Here is a 21,072-nt window from a genome sequence, read left to right on the forward strand (position 1 = left end):
CTCCCTCCCGCCTCAGGCCCCATCCCTCCTGTCCCAGGGCCTACAGACCCGGCAGCAGTGCTTGTGCATAGCAGTCTGGAATGCTGATTCTGAGAGTCTGCACTCCTAAGGAGCTCCCAAATGATGCGGGCCTTGCCGGTCCCTTGGCCTCACTTTGAGTAGCAAGCATCTGGAACACTCTCCTCCACTCTGACTGCATCTTTGCCCGACGAAGTCCTACTCAATTCCCAGGGCTCAACTTCAACATCCTTTCCTAAGAAGTCCTCCCTGACCCTCTCCAAGGTTAGGTTGGATTCCCTCACACACGTCCCTTGTATTGTCCCCAAGCTATGCTGGGCTTCTCCTTTGGAACACTGATCACACCTAACAGTCCATCCTGCATCTTAAAGTTAGTTTTTCAACTTTCGTCTCCCTAGCTAGACTACAAGCTCCAGGAGGGCGGGCACTTCGATGCCTTGTTCGCCACCAGGTCCCCAGCACTCAGCAACGGGCTTTGCTGGCACATGGTCAGCACTTGCGGTAGAAAGCTGTTTGGTCTTGCCTTCCCTGCATCCACCTCCCCATCTTCTCCTCATGACACCCTAATTTTTCTTTGAGGAACCACCTTTCCCCCCACTCTCAGTTCTTTGGGCTTAGAGAGTGGGCCTGCGACCTGGGTCTGGCCAATCAGAGCCTCCATCATTCTGGCCGCAATGACTGGTTCAGAGACAGACAGGTGACCTAAGCCAGGCCCTCAAGCTTCCTCCCTGAGACTTCCGCTGGAACTGCTGGGGGAAAGATACTCTTCTTTCTACTGAAGTTACTTAGCAGGTAGGAGCTACTGTCACCATCCTGCCACCACAGAGACAGAGCTTGACAAAGAATGAAACCAACAGAGAAGAGAGATGGAAAGAGACAGATCTCAGATGCAGCCATGCCTGGAGTCTACAGTTGCCATTAGAAAGCAAGAAATTCCCTTTCATGCTTAAGCCAAAGTGAGTTTATGTTTCTGTCACTGGTACCCAAGAGTCCTGACTAATACAACATTTGAGCAAATACTGGGTGCTGAATGAATTAAATAAGCATGTGAGTAAGTAAAGCCTGCCAAGAGAACTCAGGGATTCCTCCTCGGAGACTTTCAGGGTTCTCCCCACAAACTCCTACCACCCATGAGCACAGTGACAAGCATCCCACATCCAAACTTGCAGACCAAGGGGCTGACACTCAGAACGCTTCTTGGCATTACTCCGTGCAAACTGGCTGACAGAGGCTGTCTGGCTGTCATTGCCCCTGGGTACTCCTCCAGGTGGAAAGCAGGGGTGTCCTCACTCAGCCCTGTGCCCCACCTATTCCAACCAGGGCAGGCTCTGGCTGTCATTCCAGGATATTCCCCCTTGTTGCACACCCTACAGCTCTCCACGCGGTGGGCATTCTGTATGGGATGATAATGGAGCGGTGGCTCTCATCCACTTCTTGGTGGGGTGGGGGGGGTGGGTAATCACTGTGCAGCAGATCGGTCAGGGGAGAGGGGGGACAGCAGAAAGCAACAGGGGAGAGATGCTTAATCATTTCCTTGTGAGTCATTTCACAGCAGAGCCCCCTGGACAGAGATAGAGGCTGGCATAGATGTCCCTTCAGATGACTCAGGAAGCAGGTGACCTCTTTAGAGCTAGTCCTCACCTGGCAAACTGTGGGAGGGAGGGAGGGAAGGAGGGAGGGAAGAAAGGGGATGCATTGCTGCCTAGGCAGGAATACTGGCTGAGCCTAAGTCCTCCCTGAGAGCCAGCTCAGCCCTGTAACCATTCTGGGGGGGCGGGAGGGGGGTGCTGAAAGATGAAGGGGGAAGGGCATGGTGGGGGAAGGGTACGGTTGCCTCAGGCCCTCTCCAGGAATGAGTAGTCATAGCCTGGGGTTCTGGGAGACAGTCTCCCAGGAAAGAGACTTGTGAATGAAGTGCGAATAGGAGAAGAATTACTGACCCCAAGAAGCTCCAGGGCAACTCTCCCACATGGGGATGACAGGGCCAGCCCAGGAGGGCCAGTCAGAGGCAGGAAGACCAGCATGCAAGTGCCATTCAAGTCCCAGGAGGGTCCCACACCACAGGACCCCCGCCTCCCCCAGCCCCAGAGCAAGGCAGCCCTCCTGGGCAGTGGTCCCTTAAGGCACCAGGCTGCATTCCAAGTCTCCTCGCTTACTCCTGCCTGAGTCCCTTGTGCTGGACCCCACAGCTCCCCAAGGCCTCTTGCAACCCCATTCAGCCCCAGTCTATTTCCTCACTGCCCCTGACACCCCCAAGCCTCAGTCACACTTTCCTCCCACACTGGTGAGCTCAAGTGGACACTGCCTCCTGAGGTGTCAGGGCACTCTCTGGTTCCCACTGGATGGAAGTAGCCTGGGACTGAAGGGACAGCCACCTCCCCTTCCCACTCACCAACTCTAAGCCTCTTACCTTCATGGTGGGAGGCGCAGTAAGAGGAGGGGACAGCGGCCGGTCTGGGAAGGTCACATCCGAGCTGTTGGCCAGCTCCTGCTTCCTGTGAAGAGGCCACAGAACACAGAAGACATGAGTCAGGGCCTGAGCCATTCCCTCTCTGCCAAGAGCAGCTGGGCATGAGGACCCGGTCTAACACACACTGCGTGAAACCAGAGTGGAATGCATCCTCTGCTGGAATGTCCTAAACCCTCCAGTGGGGTTATTCCACATGTGGTTCCTGCACCAGCCACATGGGCATCACCTGGGAACTTGTTAGAAATGTCAATGCCCAGGTGCATGCCAGAGTCTCCAGCGACGGGGCTAGGAAGCTGGGTCTTACGATCCCTCCAGGCGACTATGATGTCCACTGATGTACCGGGGCCACCACTCTTAAGACATACGGGACCCACAACACCTAAGGGCCTCCAAGGCACCAACAAATGCTTCAAGGCATCAAAATAAACTAACTGTTTTACCACAACAGCAAAGTTTGACACAGTGGAAAATAACTAGGCCCTAAAACTGTAGCAATTACCGTTTATCTTCAAGTTTTTTCATTTGTCAAAATTATAGGGGTTAGCAAAATACTCTACATGTATACGTTTAGTAGATGTATTTCAAAATACATTTTAATTAAGGACCAGCAAAAAGACAGAGACAGAAGAGGAGCATAAACATTTGTGATTCATCCTTCCTGGGTACCCTTTGCCCCTTCCCCCCGCCCCCCACCCCCACCCCACACACACACCAGGGCCAGAGAGCTGACCTCCGGAGGATGGGGCTGCCTGCTGTGTAAGCTGCAGGTAGAACTTATTTTAGTTCACGTGGGCTAGGACCATGGAGAAGCAGCTAAACAGAGTTATGTCACCATGACAACATGACTGTGACAAGTTCACTGCTCTCACACACTCCCCACTTGCCATCTGGCCCTTGCCGGTGACCAGGGAGTGCTAGTTCGCAGTCTCATCACCAGGCATGATGTTTGCAGTGAGATAAGTCTCCGGAGCAACGATTGATTATGCAACAGGGCCAGCTGGGCAGAACCTGGGGGAGCCCCAGACGAGGGACTATGGTGTCCTGGACGTGCCCTGGCTATCTCCCGGGACAGCAGCGAGAGGTGAGGATATGACAAGCCCAAGAAGACCAGGCTGAGCCATCAAAGCTCCCAACTCTGCTGCCGTCTCCTTCTCTAGAGCTCCACCCTGAAGCAGCCAAGAGAGTCAGCCTGACACCTGGGTCACACTTAAATGACCAAAGGACCCCCACTGCCACCTTGACAGAATGCTTCTTGTACTTTGCAGCCCACATCTCGCCAACGGGGATCACAGCCCCAACCCCAAGCCTCCTTCATGAGAGAGGCCCGGCCTCCCCACAGAGCCTGGCCTACCTGCCTTTCCAGAGGCAGCCCTTGCCCTGAGACCCACACACCACCCCAGCCTGGCTCCCCTCAGCCCACAGGGCAGGCCCAACCTAAAAGAAGACAGGCCAGGTGCCACGGGGCCCTGTCTCCCCGGCACGACCCCTGCCTGCCCCCGCAGCTGGCCATGCCTCATCCTCATCTAGGCAACCAGGGAAGGAGACCGCGTGAACGTCTTGGCAGAGGATCCATATGACCCCATTGACCTCAGCCTGTCAATCCCCCTTTCTGATCCTCCGTCTGCCTTGCCCCTCCTGTCTTCCTGAACCCAGTCTCTCTCTGAGGGCAGGAAAGGTGGGGGACCCCCTCCCTCCGAGTCCAGACTATAACCGGCCCAAGAACCAGCAGGGCCACGACTCAGCACATGTACGTGTGTGCATGCACACACGCACACACACACACGTGAGGAATGCATGAGGCTCCTTCCACCTCTCAGAGCCACTGCCTCCCCGTTATGGCCTGGAACCGGCGTGGGGTCCAGCCCAGCTGCTCTGGCCCTCACCTGCCTGTGGACCCCACAGAGCTGCGTCCCAGCACAGACTCACCCCCTCCGGTCACTCTGCCTTTTCCCCTGCAGCCTCTGCTCCGTCCTCAATGGGCCCAGCCTCTGAGAGCCACGGTGGGGGAAAGGGAGTGGCGGGAGGGAGATGATCAAGGATGGGGGCACCACCCTCGGGTCCCCTCAGGTGAGAATGGACAAGGGCTGCTCCCCTTGGGGCCTGGCAGCCAAGGAGGAAGAAGCATGCAAGGAAGGCAGAGGAGGCAAGCCCCCTACCCAAAGTCTACAGGGCTGTGCAGGGGGTTAGCTGAGGACCTCTGGACTAGTCCCCTGGAGGGAGCTGTGGCAAACTTGCCTGACAGCAGTCCTGGCTCTCCAGACACACTAATCCCAGAGGAGGGCAACACTGGCAGGTCAGCTGGTCAAAGGACGCTCAGATACACAGTCACACTGTCCACTTCTCTCCCTAAGGTACTCAACGTCCCCTCCCATGGGACCAGAGCAGATGTGATTATTACTCAAGGTCCCTGAGTCTCAGGCAAAGGACCACTGCCCCCAACGCTCCCTGGGCTGAGCCCGCCTTCCCTGCACCAGCCCGTTTTCCCTGGATGCTGGAATAAGCCCCTGGGACCAGTCTCCAGGGAGTGGTGAGGACAATTTGTGGGGAACACAGGGCGTCTTCCAGCCAGAAGGATTTCCTGAATGATGTCTGGAGCCTGGAAAGTGCTGGAGCAGGAATGGGCACCAGGGGCTAGCAGCTTTGCACCAGTTCTGGGCTCTTCCGAGATACCAGATGTGATGCCTGGGTAGGTAGAAGGCAAGACTGCTGCTCTCAGAAAGATCCGAACTCAGAGTACACCCAGGACCTTGGCTGCAAATCGACCCTTCACTGATCGGTATATATAGACGGCTCAAGTGGCCTATGGGAGGGGAGGGGACGTGTGTCCCCTTCCCCACGCTCAACTCCGAGGAGCCAAAGGTACTTAATCAAGAGCCAACCGCCTCTTATGGGTTGAATCACGTCCCCCCCAAACAATATGCTGAAGTCCTAACCTCCAGGCCCCATGAATGTGTCCTTATTTGGAGATGTAATCAAGAGATCATCAGGGCCGTCCCTTAATTCAATCTGGCTGGTGTCCTTACGAGAGGAGAAGGTGGCCATGTGAAGACACAGACACAGGGAGAACGCCACATGACAATAGTGGCAGAGACTGGAAAGAGGCGGCGGGAACACCGAGGGTTGCCAGCCACCGCCAGAAGCTGTAGGAGGCAAGGAAGGAGTCTACCCCAGAGGCTGCAGAAGGAGCAGGCCCCTCTGACACCTTGATTTTGGACTTCTAGCCTCCAGAATAGAGACAACAAAGGTTTGTTGTCTTAAGGTGCAGGTCCGTGGCACTTGGTTACAGCAGCCCCGGGAGACAAATGTGCTACCCAAGTCCCAGGTGCTAGCCTCGGCCTTGTAATTGGAGGACCAAAAACAAAGACGATGAAATCCCTGCTTCGGCGTCATCACCCCAGCCATAGTCAGCTGGGCTCAACCTCGTCCTGCCCCCGCCCTCACAACCAAGGACATTCGTTTGGGAGCCACCCTCCCAGGGACAGCCAGGCCCAGCCCAGTCACCAGCTGGTACTGTGATAAGACGAGTAAGAACTTCGGTGCTCAGCGCCATTCCAGCCGAGAGAACTGGCAAACAAATCATACATAAGTCGGTGAAAGTGACACGATTACACCAAGAGATAACCTTCAGTCGGCTCTCATTTATTAGAAGCATAAGGCAAATTATTAGCAGAGGTGGTATCCTTACTATTACTTATAACATCTTTCTTGTGACCCACGGTGATCCTGACATTATCACGGCACTGAGTCTGAAACTGCCTCACTGGCCAAGCCAGATGAATGCTCATACACAGCTCTGATGACATGGGACCCATGGGGCGGCGGGGGCACCGGGGAGAACAGAGAGGCGGCAGACAAGGGAGGAAGAAGATCATACAGACAGCTAAAAGAGAAAGGTGGTAAAACAGGCAGGAATGTGAGGGTCAGGGGCCTCCTCCAGCCTCCGGGGGTCCTGGAGGTGCTACCCACTCAGCATCCCTCTGCCCCAAAACCATCTGCCACTGAGGGTCTCTGCTCTGGGATTCCTTCCCCAGAAGCATGGGCGATCCTGGGGCAGCTGGGAGAGGGCCTGGCTGGCTTTAGCCAAATGCAAACCTCTGGAGGAAGTGATCAGAGAGCCTTTGGGAGAAGCTGAGAAAGCCAGGAGATGGGTCACCAGATGGGACTGTTCACAGGGCACTGGACACACCCCAGGTGGGGGCCCTACTTACAGTACCCTGGCCTCCAGCTCCTCCCTATCCAGCTTCGATTTCTCTACCCTAGACCATTTGAGGCCACTGCAGCCGCCATGTCCCCCACACTTCTATGAAAGTGCCCTCCACTAGGGATCAAGGGACTCCCAGGTTCCAGTCTGGCTCCACCCACCACCCCACTGCATGACCTTGGGTAGGTTACCTCACTTCTCCACATCTGCAAAGATGGGGGTGATGATGTTCTGAGGAATTAAATGTAATGGCCGTGAAATAAAACATAAAATCCTATACAAACGTAGACTATTGTTATTTTCATCATATTTATTGTTACTATAACCCAGAAAATGGTGATCTGGTCTCCGAGTAGACAGAGAGAAGTGAGGGTCCAGGACTGTTTAATGTCTCTGAAAACATTTCTGGCATCTCAAATAAGCACCCATGCTAGCCCCAGGGAACTACTCTCAGGAGCATAACCACTGGTTAATAATCAACAGGAAAACCTTTCACCTATCAGCAGATGGCTCTGGGGCCAGGTTTAAGCCTTCCTCCGGAAGAGAGTTCTCCCAAACCCACAAACCCCCTCTGCATCTCTCACCCCACCAGGTCCCCAGCCACCCAGCCATGCTTGGCTGGGTTTTCTCCCGTTTTCCAAATAGCCAAGCTAAAGGAATGCAGACAGTTGGCCACTATAAGAAGCTTCCCGGGAAAACGCAACCAAAAAGGAATGAGGCATACCATTCACAACAGCCAAAAGGTGGAAAGAACCCCATGTCCGCACGCAATGAATGAATAAACAAAATGTGGTCTGTGGATGGAGTATTATTCAGCCATAAAAAGGAACAAAGTACTGACCTATGCCACAGCGTGGATGAGCTTCGGAAACATTACGCTACGTGAAAAGACGCCAGACACAAGAGGCCACGTTATTATGATTCCATTTACGTGAAATGTCCAAAACAGGCACATCCAGAGACAGAAAGTAGACTAGCAGTCACCAGGGGCAGACAGAGAATGGAGAGGAACGGGGAGTTTCTTTCCAAAGTGATAAAAATGTTCTGGAACTACATGCTGGTGACAGTTGTACAACTTTGTCAATACACTAAAAAGCATTGGGTATAAAAGGGTGAATGTTATGGCATGTAGATTAAAACTGAATTTTTAAAAACGAACAAGAGAGAAGGGGCTAACTGGACTCTAGTTCTGTCACTTCTGCTTACTGTCCTCTCCGGCTGCCCTTTGGTGCCCGCAGGGCCCCGGGCTGTGCAAGCTCTGCCTGTGCGGCAATGCTTCAGACACTGACTGGGATCCCAGCCACGCCCTTCGTCCCCACTCCCAGCCCTCAGGAGTACCTGCACTGTCACTGATTTGGAGAGATCTTCTGAGTTCTAGCTGATCACTTTTCCCCATCCTATACAACCAACTAAACCATAAACAATAGGAAATAACATAATATAAAAGATTCATGAGAAATCATCGTAAGAATCAGACACAATAAGAGGAAAGAAGAATTAGAAGCCTGACGAGCTGAACCTCAAAGTCTCAGTCTCTCTGCTTTCTCATCTGCAGAATGGGCGGGCTAACTCCCAACGCCCGTTCCCTGAACAGGACTCAGAAAATTGTGTTCAACTCCTCGAGGGCTAGTGTCTTGACAGTTTTTATGGTGGCAGATACTTATATGGTCCCTGGGTAAGGCGGGCCAGGGGGACGGATGAGCAGGGGACACCAGGCTGGGTGCAGGCTGAGGTCCATACCCAGAGGAGTCTGCCTTGCCGGCTACAGAGACCCCAGACCCAGCACACAATCACATAACCCTCATTCTGGCAGCAAGCAGTGCTGGGGCATCCCCATGGTTGGAAGCACCTTGAGAGGCTCCGTGCAGGCATGGCCAGTCACCCGGGCAGCAGGCTGGATGGAGTAGAGAGAACCAGGCTCTGGCCTCAAGCAAGGCAGGTGGGCAGTGTGTACAGTAAGATCAAAAGCACCGGCTTTATGGCCCAACAAGCCTGGATTTGAATTCCAGCCTTACCGATTAGCTATGTGACCCTGGTCAGGTCACTTCACCTCCATGCCCCTCAGTTTCCACATCTGTAAAATGGTGTAACTATACCCACCTCACCAGTGGCCTGAATAAGCCTGTAAAGAACTTAGCACAGTGCCTGGCACACAGCAAAAACATGATACCTGGCCACTGTCGTTGTTGCCAAGGCGGCCATCAAATGAGGGGGGAGGGAGTGGGTGCAGGGGAGGGGGGTCAAGGCAGAAAGTGAATCCGAGCACAGAGAGGAGGCAGGGACAGCTTCAAACCTGGGGGAACTCGGATGCCCACGTACTTTGGACCCTAAGCTTGGGAGGCAGGGACAGGAGAGCCCAGCCACTGTGTGGGGGCCACCAGGCTCTTGGCACATGCGCATGGCTTGATTCCAAGCCCCAAAGGGACAGACGGAGAGGTGAGGGAGTTAATGTCTGTCCTGTGCTGGGGCCGATGTGGAAGCGGAGAAGAACAGAGCCCCACGGGGCTGGCGGGGAGGCGAGGGGACACAAGGGGGCACAGGATTCGGGAGTGAGAGGTGCCAGCAGGCGAAGGGAGTGAGTCCCAGTGCCCCACCGGTTCCCCTTGAGAAGAGCAGGCACTGCTCACCTGGAAGCATCTGGCATGGTTGACTCTGGTGTCATGTCCCATCCCCGTGCACACTCTAATTGGTTCCTGGAGATTCGGACCCCAACTCTGGACCTTTGATGACTCAAAATTCCCCAAGGATGCAAAATGGCAAACCCCCGCCCCCACCATGCACACCCAATCCTGGGGTTCATGGACACAGACCAGCAGCCCTGGGAGAAACCATTAGAAACCATTCAACAGCCTAATCACACTGACAAGGACATCGAGGCCTGGAGAGGCAAGGGGAGGTGCCCAAATCCCACAGGCAGCCTCTCTCCTGTTCTCCAGAGAGCGCAGTTCCCAAATCACCTCAGCACGAGTGTGCAAAAAGTGAGCAGGTCACATCTCAGGAAGGACCTATCAGGAGGCACAGCTGGTTTAGAGACACATATTTATAAAGCATGAATGTCGGGGTGCCTGGCTGGCTCAGTTGGTAGAGCATACAACTCTTTTTATTTTTTTAAGATATTTAAAACAAATCTCCACAGCCAATGTGGGGCTTGAACTCATGACCCCAAGACCCCAAGACCAACAGTTGCACGGTCTACCAACCGGGTCAGCCAGGTGTCCCAGAGCATGCGACTCTTGATCTCGGAGTCATGAGTTCCAACCCCATGTTGGGCATAGAGCTTATTAAAAAAAAAAAAAAAAAAAAAAAGGCATGAGCATCAGGGGTCCATCCACGGGGTCTGTGGGTCCCCCATAAGGAATGCACTGACAGCAGAACCCAGGGCAGCACAGGAGGTGAATAGGCCACACCCTGGGCAATGAAAGGGGGCTACACATGGGACCAAGGGGAGTTCTGGGTGATACTTCGTGCCTGTAGCTTCAAAGAACACGCTGGCTTCTCTCCAGATGTGTTGAGGATGGCAAGGAGGGCCCTGAATCCCTCGACTGGGCCAGGGGTAAGAGAAAGGACAGGCACCAGGAGGAACAGGACAGGAGGGTGACCCCGCCCTGGAGACCCGGCTATGGCCCCTGGTTAGGGACAAGTGAGCCTCCTGTATTACGTCTCAGAGCTGATGGACCAGCCTACACACACAGGCACATCTCCACACTCCTGGGAAAAGCCTTACCCAACAGACAACTTTTAGGACTGACTGACGCCGTACGGCTCACACATGAGTAAGCGCAGACTCTGAGGGGTGTGGTGTGGGCCCGAGAGTCACGGAGTCAGAAATTTGGGTGTTGGGGGACACCTGGGTGGCTCAGTCAGTGAAGCTTCTGACTTGGGCTCAGGTCATGATTTCACAGTTTGTGAATTCGAGCCCCACACTGGGCTGTCTGATGTCAGCACAGATCCTCAGCCCCCCTCTCTTTTTGCCCCTCCCCCATGCTCGCTAGCTCGCTCTCTCTCTCAAAAATAAATAAACTTTTAAAAAAAAAAAGGTCATTTAGTGATACAGTAGGAAGAAGAGAAGCTAAAAGGCTGGGTGTCAGAAAACCAAGTGATGGGTGCTTCGAACATGACACATCTGAGGAGAAGAACTAGGTTTGTGAAAGGCAGATGATAAAGCGTTCATTCTGGACACACCGCAAGTCAGGGGGTCCTGGGAAACCCAGGAGGGATCAGGAAAGTACAGAAGCCTTAGCAGAGAGTCAGGAGTGAGGAGAAGAGAGGTGCGGGTACGTGTGTCATCCAGACTAAACACGCTGGATCACCTGGAAACAGCTTCCCTCACGTGCTCAGCCTCAGCGCTCAGCCACTCTGCTTGGCACCGTCTGGCCTCAGCTGAAGGAGCCACATCATGGTCAGGGCAAAGATGGCCAGCTCACAGGGTCATGGCCTCAGATAGCTTCAGAACCAATATCACAAACCATGGAGCCACAAAAGCACAGAATATCAGCATTTTCCCAGCCTGTTAGTATTTCATGACCTGGATGCCAAGTACGTGGGGGCTTACTGCATAATTCAGTTTAGATGTATGGCATGCATCACAACAAAAAATATTTTTTTTAATGTTTATTCTTGAAAGACACAGAGAGACAGAGCGTGAGCAGGGGAGGCGCAGAGAGACAGAGGGAGATACATAATCCGAAGCAGGCTCCAGGCTCTGAGCTGTCAGCACAGAGCCTGACACAGGGCTTGAACCCACGAATCATGAGATCATGACCTGAGCCAAAGATGGATGCTTAACTGACTGAGCCACCCAGGCACCCTAACAAAAAATAATTTTTAAGTAGTTCTCTCTCACTTCTTTTAGGAGAGATAGATATAAATATGGATATGGATACGAACATAGAAGTAGAGACAGACTATATCTGTCTCTGTTGAAACTTCCATGATGAACATATCAGACTGATTACCTGCATTTATTTTGCTTCTTCTAAAGCCCCTTAAAATAACAGTTTTTTTTTTTAAGTGTGAAATGACAAGAGCAAATGTAACAGAAGAGGAAAATCCAGCCTATAAAAGATGGCTTGTGCCTGGAAGATGGGCTGGAATGACCCCAGCGGAGTGTTTGATACTTAAGACACAGAGCCTTTGGACAGCCTCCCAACCTGTCACTTCCTCAGCTGCCAGATGACCTTCCCAACCCTCACCACCATAAGAAACTGAGCAACAATCCCTGAGAAAAGACATCTGGACTCCAATGGAAAGGGCAGTTTGCTACCTAATCATCACCCTGCATGGAAGCTCCCAGGTGGCACGCCAGCCCAAGCACACAGTTCCCAATCCACTTCCTAGTGCCTCACTCTTGGGTACAGAGAGACAGCCAAGGATGGCCAGACATTTGAGGAAAGACTCCAGCATCAGAGAGAGATGTCAAAATAATCAAGAGGAACCCGAAGGTAACAGACAATGTAAGGAATCAATGGGGACCCCAAAACACTACTATAAAGTAATATCCCCAGAGAGATAAGACAAGATTTTGTATCCATGACACAAGGAGAGAATGCTATAAAAAAATGGAATGATCAGGAGAGAAAGAGATCTTAGAAAATAAAAACATGATGTGAAGACTAAGTCAAAGTTCCCAAAAAAGAACAAGAAGACAAAGATGTGGAAAATGAAAAAGAAAAGATAAAGATAAAAACATGAGAGGATCCAATACCTGACCAAAAATGGTTCCAGGAAGAAGTAACGGATAAGAAAGAGAGTTGTGGTAGCTAGTCTCCAAAGTTGGCTTCCTGATGAGCATATCTCTTGATGCGGATGCCCGTGTACCTCCCCTTGCCTTGAACCTGTGCTGGCCCTGTAACTCAGTTTGGAACAACAGAATGGGACAGAAATAACACTACTTAACTTCTTCCAAGGCTGAGTCACAGGAACCCTTGAAGCTTCCACCTCGATCTCTAGGAACATTTACTCTAGGGAAAACAGCCAGCATGTAAGAAGTCCAACTATCCTGAGACTACCTTCCTATGGCCAGCCACATGGAGATACAGATACCAGCCAAATTCCAGATGTTCCAGACATCCAGTCCACACCACACACGTGAAGAAACCATTTGGGACATTTCAGCCGCAGCAGATGCGACAAGAGAAATCTAGGAACCAAGCCAGAACTGAGGCCCCAGACGTATGGCCCCAGCTGAGCATCCCAGCCATCTCCAGCCATCTGAGCCATCCAGGATGAGGTCTCAGGCATTGTGAAGCAGAGATGAGCCATCCACCTTTGATGTGCCCTACCTGAAATTCTAACCTACAGATTTTGTGCCTAATAAAATGGCTATCCTTTTACCATAACAGGTGCAGTAGGGGATAGAGGGCTCTGGAAGTGAAGCCTCCTGATGAAAAGAACGGAACTAACAGGATATCTAATAGGTGCAAACTCTTGGTACAAAAAAAAAAAAGACTACTCAAGGAATTATGACAATAAATAAAAATAGTAAAACAGAAAAACAAAAATAAGTACACAGAAAACTATGCTAATGGAAGAAACGCATTAATCACTAACTCCGGGAAAAATAAAAGCTTCTACAAGAAAGGAAACATAATTATAGTGCCCTCCTTGGCTCGACAATAAGCGATTCTTACACAATCATAGTAAGTAAAGCTCGACTATTGAACCAAAAAATGAGGCTAACATAAGGATACACTGCTTACTACGTGGTCCCAAGTCTTGGCAGAATTCCTAGTAGACCCCAGGAGAGAAAAAGCCCCACATCCTCATGCCCAGCATAGGTGTGTGTTAAACCATCCATGTTAAGGAACCACCCAACTATCTGCCGGACTTGGGCTCACCTCGCTAAGCTATCACTCCACCACACTCCCAGACTCTGCCTCTTAACTCTTAACTCTTCTGAATATGTTATTACTCAGGAACATGCCAGTTATAGAGTTTCATCACTGGCACAAACAACTGAGTCTCGGTGGAGACAGACCATAGAATTTCAGGGTAAATATGTAGTCTTTTCAATGAATAATGCTATTCCCAATCTCTGAAAGCTTCGTTCATTAGAAAGACAAATGCTTGGAGCTGTTTTCCAACACTGAGACAGAGCACGTGGCCCCTTTTCATTCTCGCCCTTTCCTGTGTGTGACCATGGTACATCACTGGGAGATGAATGGCCAGGGCAAGGGGTCCACCTGCAGCCAAGCAACCAAGCATAGCTGACTCAGCCCAGGGGGTCAGGGCTGCGATCTCACCTTACCAACATGCTCCAATCCAACCTCCAGAATCTAATGCCGATGAACCAAACCTGTGATATCAGCCCTCTTGCCTCCTCCTAGCATTAGCTTCTTTCCCCGGGACATTAGGAAAGGAAGGACAAGATAACTATGCATGCCTCCAGGAACACACTGGAAAACAGGCATGACCCTTGCAGTGTGGTATGACTGGAAGGTTCAGAAAAAGAACTTGGCAACCCAGAGCACACTGGATAACCAAGATCTCCAAGTAATGAACAGAAACTCACTCCCCTGGCCAGGCTCACCTCCTGACTCAGTGAGAACAGAGGGCCTTGATGGGCTGCCCCTGTCCAGGCCGCTTCCCTGGTCTCTGACATGAACCCTGCCTGCCAGGCCAGCCCCCAGCATAGTGACCGGTACTGAATGAACTAAACAGTGGATAAACAAAATGAGGAGCTCACAGACCCTGAGAGCTGGAGGGCTAAAAGAGCAGCATGGGACAGGCCAGTGTTACCTCCACTGCAATTTGGCTGAGTAGACCAGATTGTTACTTTGACCTCAACTTCCTGCTCAAGAGGCAGAGGCAGAGTAAACCCATTCCCCGCTAGTTTGGTCTAAGCTCATGTCACTCCCTTGATCTTGGATTACTCCTCTGGACGTGGATGGTAAAGATAATAAAAATATCCGTACTTCCTCATCCTCATCATAATCCTAGCTAATATTCATGTAGTACAATGTAAAGCTCTTGACAAGCATTATTTCATTTAATCTTTTCTACAACCCTATGAAGGAGGTACAGAACCATGCTCCCATTTTACACATAAAAAAACTGAGGCTTAGAGAGGTTAAGTGGAAGGTCCTACAGCAAGTAAGTGGCAAAGCTAGGATTCTAAGGGACCCTGGGTGGCAAGTTCTAAATGGCTCCCCACCGCAGTAGCCCTGGTCTCTGAGAGCTGGCGGCTCAGACACTGGAATCATTGGCTAAACTCTGTTGGGAAAAGAGTAGTTCAAGAGCCTTGAGGGTTTCCTCCTAGACCAACGTGATGCCCAAAAGATATCCTGCTTGGGAAGACAGCCTGACATGAGTTATTTTGGTTCTTGGGTTTTTTTCAAGAGAAAGCTGCTTTTCATTTGCTAACTCCCTACAGAAATATCTTTTAAATACAAATAACCTATCCTGGATTATTTCAAAGGACATTACTGAGGGGCACCTGGGCGGCTCAGTCGGTTGAGCATCTAACTTCAGCTCGGGTTAAGATCCTGCAGTTCGTGGGTTCGAGCCCCGCATCAGGCTCACTGCTGTCAGCATGGAGCTGGCTTCAGATCCTCTGTCCCCCTCTCTCTGCCCCTTCCCCACTTGTGCTCTCTCAAAAATAAATATTTTTTTTAAAAAGGACATCACTGAGTGAGAGGCCATCACTCTATTTCTGAATTGTACATTTTTATTATAAATATCATTACATACTCATTGGGGGAAGAAAATTCAAAGAATCCAGAGGCATCTAATGAAGGAGTCTGGGTGTGGGGAAGGGCCTTGCCACATCTGCTTCCTGCAACCCATCAAGTCAGAGCACGCGAGGCCTCAGGGAGCAGGCCCAGCACCTGCCACAGGGAATCGGGGCTGAGGAGAGGCTGCTGCTTTGGCCCCCCTGCTGCATCATTTCCAGCTGCCCTGGTCACTTAAGTGACAAGCTGATGCATCAACGTCAGTAACACTGGAAGGGTCTGTCCACGGAAATGGCATTATTCTCCCCAGGAGGCACGAGGTCGGCCTCCACAGGCAGCTGGGGCCACTGAGAATTAAAGGCCCCTGCCCAGGGACTCTGTCACCCCCTCCCAGATCTACTCTCTGCCCCAGCTGGCCAGACCAAAGAGTGACAGGAAGAGGCCACATCTAGACCAGCCACAAAAATCATCCAGCCAATGAGCGCCGCTGAAGCCCGTGGACTCAGAACCTGAGAGCGTGAGGCAGGATGTAGAGGACACAGAGCCTCCTTCTGCTAGAGGAGGCGGGCACATCTTCAAGACTTGGGGGGCACCCGGGCCCTTTGCTGGCCCCCAGCGTGCGCCTAAACATTGCCTGGCTCCCGTGGCCACTCAGTCACTATTTGTTGAATGAATTGAAGAGCTTGAGGGCCATGCTGGGCCAGTGCCCCATGAGAAAACATGATGAGAACCTTCCAGCCAGATCCCCCATGAAATGTGTCTAGTTGCAGGCCGGCATGGTAGCTATATACGCTCTGAAGGCAGGGGCCACGTCGTCGTCGTTGTCAGCCCACCCACGCCCACGGGGCCCAGGGCCACATTCCTTCACTGCAGGCCCTCAAAAACTAAGACCTTACATTTGCATAATAATTACACTGATGAGGTTTCTTATCACCTTCTCTGCCAAGCACAATTCTGTGAGGATGATCAGGACAAGGAGATGTTTTCATCTACATAAATGAGTCAGCTGAGGCTTGGGAAACACAGCCAGTTCTTGGAGGGAACCCAGAACTCTAAACTCAAGAAGTCTGACTCCACAATCTGCGGTCCGAGCTATCCCGTTCATGCACCAAGTGAATGAACAGGCCACCAAAGCAAAGAATAAAAGCGAAGACAGCTGCAGCCCCTCTACACCACCACCACTCCCTGCCCCCTCCGCCTTTGGGCAGCAAAACATGGACTGGCTGAACTTCACCTTCCCTGTTCCATCAGGGTCCAGCCCTGTGAGCAGGGTTCTCACTTGCAGTGCAAACTCCAAGCTCCTGAGGAGGACACCTAGTGTGCCCCTTGCAACCCCCCACACCTCCCACGGTGCTGAACAATAAATTCCCTCGGCAGAGCAAAGGACATGGCCAAGGACATGGCCGTGTGCTTGTCAGGGTAGCACCTGCTGCTGCTGCAAGGTTCACCTGCGTAGCTGGGAACACAATGAGCCATCATTGGGCGGAGGTGCCCCCCCCCCCCCCCCAGCAAATCTGACCTCCAGTCCCCACGCTCTCCCTGGAGAGAGGAGAACAGGCAGAGGTCCAGTCGGCCAAGAAGCCCACAGGCCAGGGGTGACTGCAGCAGACCGTCTGGCTTTGCCACCGCTCAAAGGTTAGTGATCTCTGGCCCCCTGCCTGTCCTTTCTCGGTCCCTCTCTGGACCGGAAGGTGAGCAGAGGGCCACCCACCCACGTATCTGGGTCAGAGCCTCTGAGGCCTGACAAGGCCCCGGGCCACACGGCAGTGCCCTGGGATTCTCCTCCAGTTGTCCCAAGCCACATAAACAGAGCTAATGCCCAAAGCTCAAAAGCCAGCTCCCAAGGGAGGCAGAGGCTTTATCCTGCTTGGAGCTGCACACGGAACAGATGAATGGGATTTTTTTTAAGGTGTTTATTTTACAGATTTACAGAAGGGGGTTGGGGGCAGGGGAACCCGGCAGAGGGGCAGAGGATGAAAAGGGAGAGAGAAAAGAGAGAAAAGGGAGGAGAGAGGAGAAAGAAAAGGGAAGCTGCTGCAAGCTTTTAGATCGAAAGACACTTCCCTCCCTATCTAGGCCAAAATCCATCATTAAAAGGCTGCAGAGCTGGAGAAACCCCAGTAGGTCAGGTACACCCAGAGGCGGGGCCTATGGCAAGAACATCAACGAGAACCACACAAAGGGCTGGGTCAGGTCTTTCTGGGTCCTCCGGAACCCTGACAGAAGCGTCAAGAATGGAGGAAACCTGTGAGCTCTCCCTGGGTGTCCCTGGAGGAGCAGCAGGGAATTTCACGTGGCGTGACCTATACACAGGAAGTGCTTTTACCCTGAGGCTGGGGACCCCAGAAAAGGCTCCACGTCCTCAGAGCTGCCAGTCCAGTCCTGGACTGGTCCCCACAGGTTCACACCCTCCCCCAAAAAGCCACTCTCTCCAGCTCCCCAGCCCCACCCACGTGGTCTCCTGGAGACCTGGAAATGAAGAAGGATGGAGGTGATCCAGATCAGGGGGCTCCGTAACCCTGCGCCTCCCTCAGAAGAGGGGCTACCTGAGACCTCTCTTCACCCTCCCCTCCAAGCCCGAGGATTATATCAGGCACAGCCATGGGAAGGGCCATCCGTAAGAGCACAAAGAGCTCCAAAGGCCCATTTCTCCTCCTCGGGAATCTAGTGTTCAGGTGAGTATTTATAAAGCACCCATCATGTGCTGGCGCAGAGCTAGCCTGCAGGGATATCATGTAAGTCACGCCTGACCCCCTCTTCCCCACCCAAGGCCTCAGTGCATCTCACTAAGTCCTCACCACCTCCCAAACTGGTCTCTTCTCTCCACCCCACTGTCACCTGGTCACCTATCAATCTCTCACCTGGACAACGGCCACCCCATCCTAACCCATCTCCATCCACCGCACCCCTCAATCTATGCTCCAGACACAAGGATCTTTCTAAAGTGAAAAGCTGATCACACCCACCAGGATAACCATAATTTTAAAAAATAATAATAAATAACAAGTGTTGGCAAGGACGTGAAAAAACTGGAACCCTGTACCATGCCGGTGGGAATGTGTAACCGCGCAGCCTCTTTGGGAAACAACGGGCAGCGTATCCTCCGAGAGTTAAACACGGAGTCAGCACACGAGCCAGCAATTCCACTCCTAGGAACATACCCCGAAGAAGTGAAAACACGGGTTCAAACAAAAACTTGTGCACAAATGCTCCCAGTAACACGACTCACAATAGCCAAAATGTGCAGATGACCCAAACGACCAACCACAGATGAATGGATAAATAAAATACGCTATGTCCTTTAAAAGGACATTAGTATAATAAGCCTTTAAAAGGAATGATGTCCTGGGGCGCCTGGGTGCCTCAGTTGGTTAAGCGTCCAATTCTTGATGTCAGCTCAGGTCGTGATCTCGTGGTCATGAGATCGAGCCCCACTTTGGGGTCTGCACTGACAGTGCACGGCCTGATTGGGATTCTTTCTCTCCCTCTCTCTCTGCCTCTCCCCCGCTCACATGCACACTCTCTCTCTCTCTCAAAATGAATAAACTTAAAAAAAAATGTTTTTAAAGGAACGATGTACTAACATAGGCTAAAAGACAGAGAAAACACGATGCCAGGTGAGAGAAGCCCATCACAGAAGACCACATATTATAGGATTCCATCTAAGTGAAATGTCCAGAATAAGCAAATCTGGAGACAGAGGGCAGATTGGTAGGTGGTTAGGGGTGTAGAGGGGAAAGGGAGAGACTGCTACCGGGGACGGGCTTTCGGTTTGGTGATCAAAAATAATGCCACCGAACTGTACACATCAAAATGGCTACAATGTAAGTTCTATGCGTATCCACCACAATGAACAGAAATGAAAGTGGAAAATTAGTGCAAAGTAAATGGCGGCACCCTCCTTTCAATGGCTCCCCTCCACCATTAGGACCAAACCCAACTCTTTAACATGCCCTCAAGAGCCCCTTGTCTTGGACCCACCCAACCTCATCTCATCCCTCTCACGTCCCCTCCTCACCTGCCCCCCAGCCCACAAAACCTGTCCGTTCCTCTACTGAGCCACCTGTCACTCCCACCACAGCCCTCCGTCCAGACCTTTCTCCTTGCCTACACCCCCTCTCCAGACTTGCCAGAATGTCCCTTCCTGGAGATGGCATGCCCACCCTGGGTCAGGCCCCCTGTGCTGTCTGCTGCCACAGCACAGCCTCCCGTGTCACAGCACCCAGCCCCTCCACCGCAACCACCCGCTGGATCCCTGTCTTCCCCACCCGACCGAGCGCTCCGTAAGGGGAGGGATCAGGCCTGCCTCATCCCCACTGGGTCCTCAGCACCTACCCAGCCTCAAGGACCAAAGAGCAACGGGGGACATGGATGAACAGATGGACAACACCCCCAGGGGGTTTACAGCCAGGCTCAGAATGGAAAAGTGAATGGATGAGAGACCGGCTTGAACGTATGGGCACCAGTGGGGGTGTGATTCAGAGCAAGAGAGATCATGGGGACTGATCTAAATGGCAGGAGAGGGCTCAAGCCAAGGAGAGGGCTGGAGGAGGAAGCAGGACCATGAACGTGAGAAGTGTTTGGAAGTGGGGCCAAGCCAGGCGCGTGCAGGGGAGCGGGGAGGGAGGGAGTGGGCAAGTCCAGTGCCCATCCTGACCGTGCACACCCTCTGGAGAGAACTATTACAACTCTATAGCCTCTGGGTTCGGCATGTTATACACAACATCTCACTGACCCTCACAACCACGGCTATTATTACCCCATCATGCAGGTCCAGAGAGGTGCGGTGCCTTGCTCCAGTTCGCCTGGCTAAGTGGGATCTGAGACTAGGTTCGCCCAAGTCCACGCTGGGGGTCCAAGGCAGCAGAACCCCCAAATGTTCCAGGACAGGCCCATCAGGACAGCTGCACCAAAACTGGAGGATGTCCTGCCTTCTTGAGAACCAGAACTGTCTGGCTTCCTCCATGTGCCCTGGACTGGCCACTGCCTTCAGGGAAAAGGCTCCTGCACATTTTCTTTGTGAGGCTATTAAACCCCCAAGGTCAGGACAGTATTGAATGAGCCTAGTGAAGAAAAACATCTGCCCCACATCCAATCAGGTATCTTAACCCAATGCCCTTGCCTTGGCAATCCATCTTTCATGGCAATAATACAACTTCCAGAGAGTAGGGGTCCCCACAGCCCTGACCACCTTCAATGCACCCTCTCCCTACTCAGTCTCACCCACACTGGGGCTGCGTTTGCTGTCCCTATGAGGACCCCCAATTGTCTGTCTCCTGCTCGGGCCTCTCCTGTCAGCTACAGACCCCACTGCCAACTGAACATCTACACTTGGGGTCTCACAGCACCTCAAAATCAACATGCCCAGAAGTGACCCCATTTCCCCCAACCTGTTCCTCCTCCCAAGTTCTGTCTCCCAAATAAAGGCACTGAGCACCCTGACTCTTCCTCCTGCCTTATGCCTGACATCCAACCCCTACTACTCAAGCTGTGTCGTGGACCAGCAGCAGGACGTCCCCTGGAAGCTGGTCTAAATGCAGTTTCTCAGGCCTACCCCAGACCTGCCAGTGGGAATCTGCAATTTGACAAGATGCCCAGGTGACGTGCACAGACAGTAAAGTTTGAGAAGCGCAGCTCCAACAATCAATGATCCCTTCATTCTACCTGCTACATTTTTCCTGGGTCTGTCGATGTCCTTCCATCCCCCTCCACCA

The 21,072-nt window shown here is 52.3% G+C and overlaps 1 protein-coding gene across 5 annotated transcripts in view; it reads right to left on the minus strand.

Annotated features, from left to right (window-relative positions):
* The window catches only part of RAP1GAP2 (RAP1 GTPase activating protein 2), a 191,696-nt gene that overhangs the window by 101,096 nt on the left and 69,528 nt on the right, over window positions 1-21,072 (minus strand). For all 5 annotated transcript variants that reach the window (XR_006210997.1, XM_042965677.1, XM_042965676.1 and 2 more), the window contains exon 3: window positions 2,429-2,513. Coding sequence is in view for 4 of the 5 variants with exons in the window: in XM_042965677.1 (XP_042821611.1) it covers window positions 2,429-2,513 (85 nt within the window). In the remaining variant the exon portion in view is untranslated. The remainder of the gene's footprint in view (window positions 1-2,428; window positions 2,514-21,072) is intronic.

The sequence above is a fragment of the Panthera tigris genome, chromosome E1 (genome assembly GCF_018350195.1).
Source record: "Panthera tigris isolate Pti1 chromosome E1, P.tigris_Pti1_mat1.1, whole genome shotgun sequence".
In the NCBI taxonomy this organism is placed as follows: Eukaryota; Metazoa; Chordata; class Mammalia; order Carnivora; family Felidae; genus Panthera; species Panthera tigris.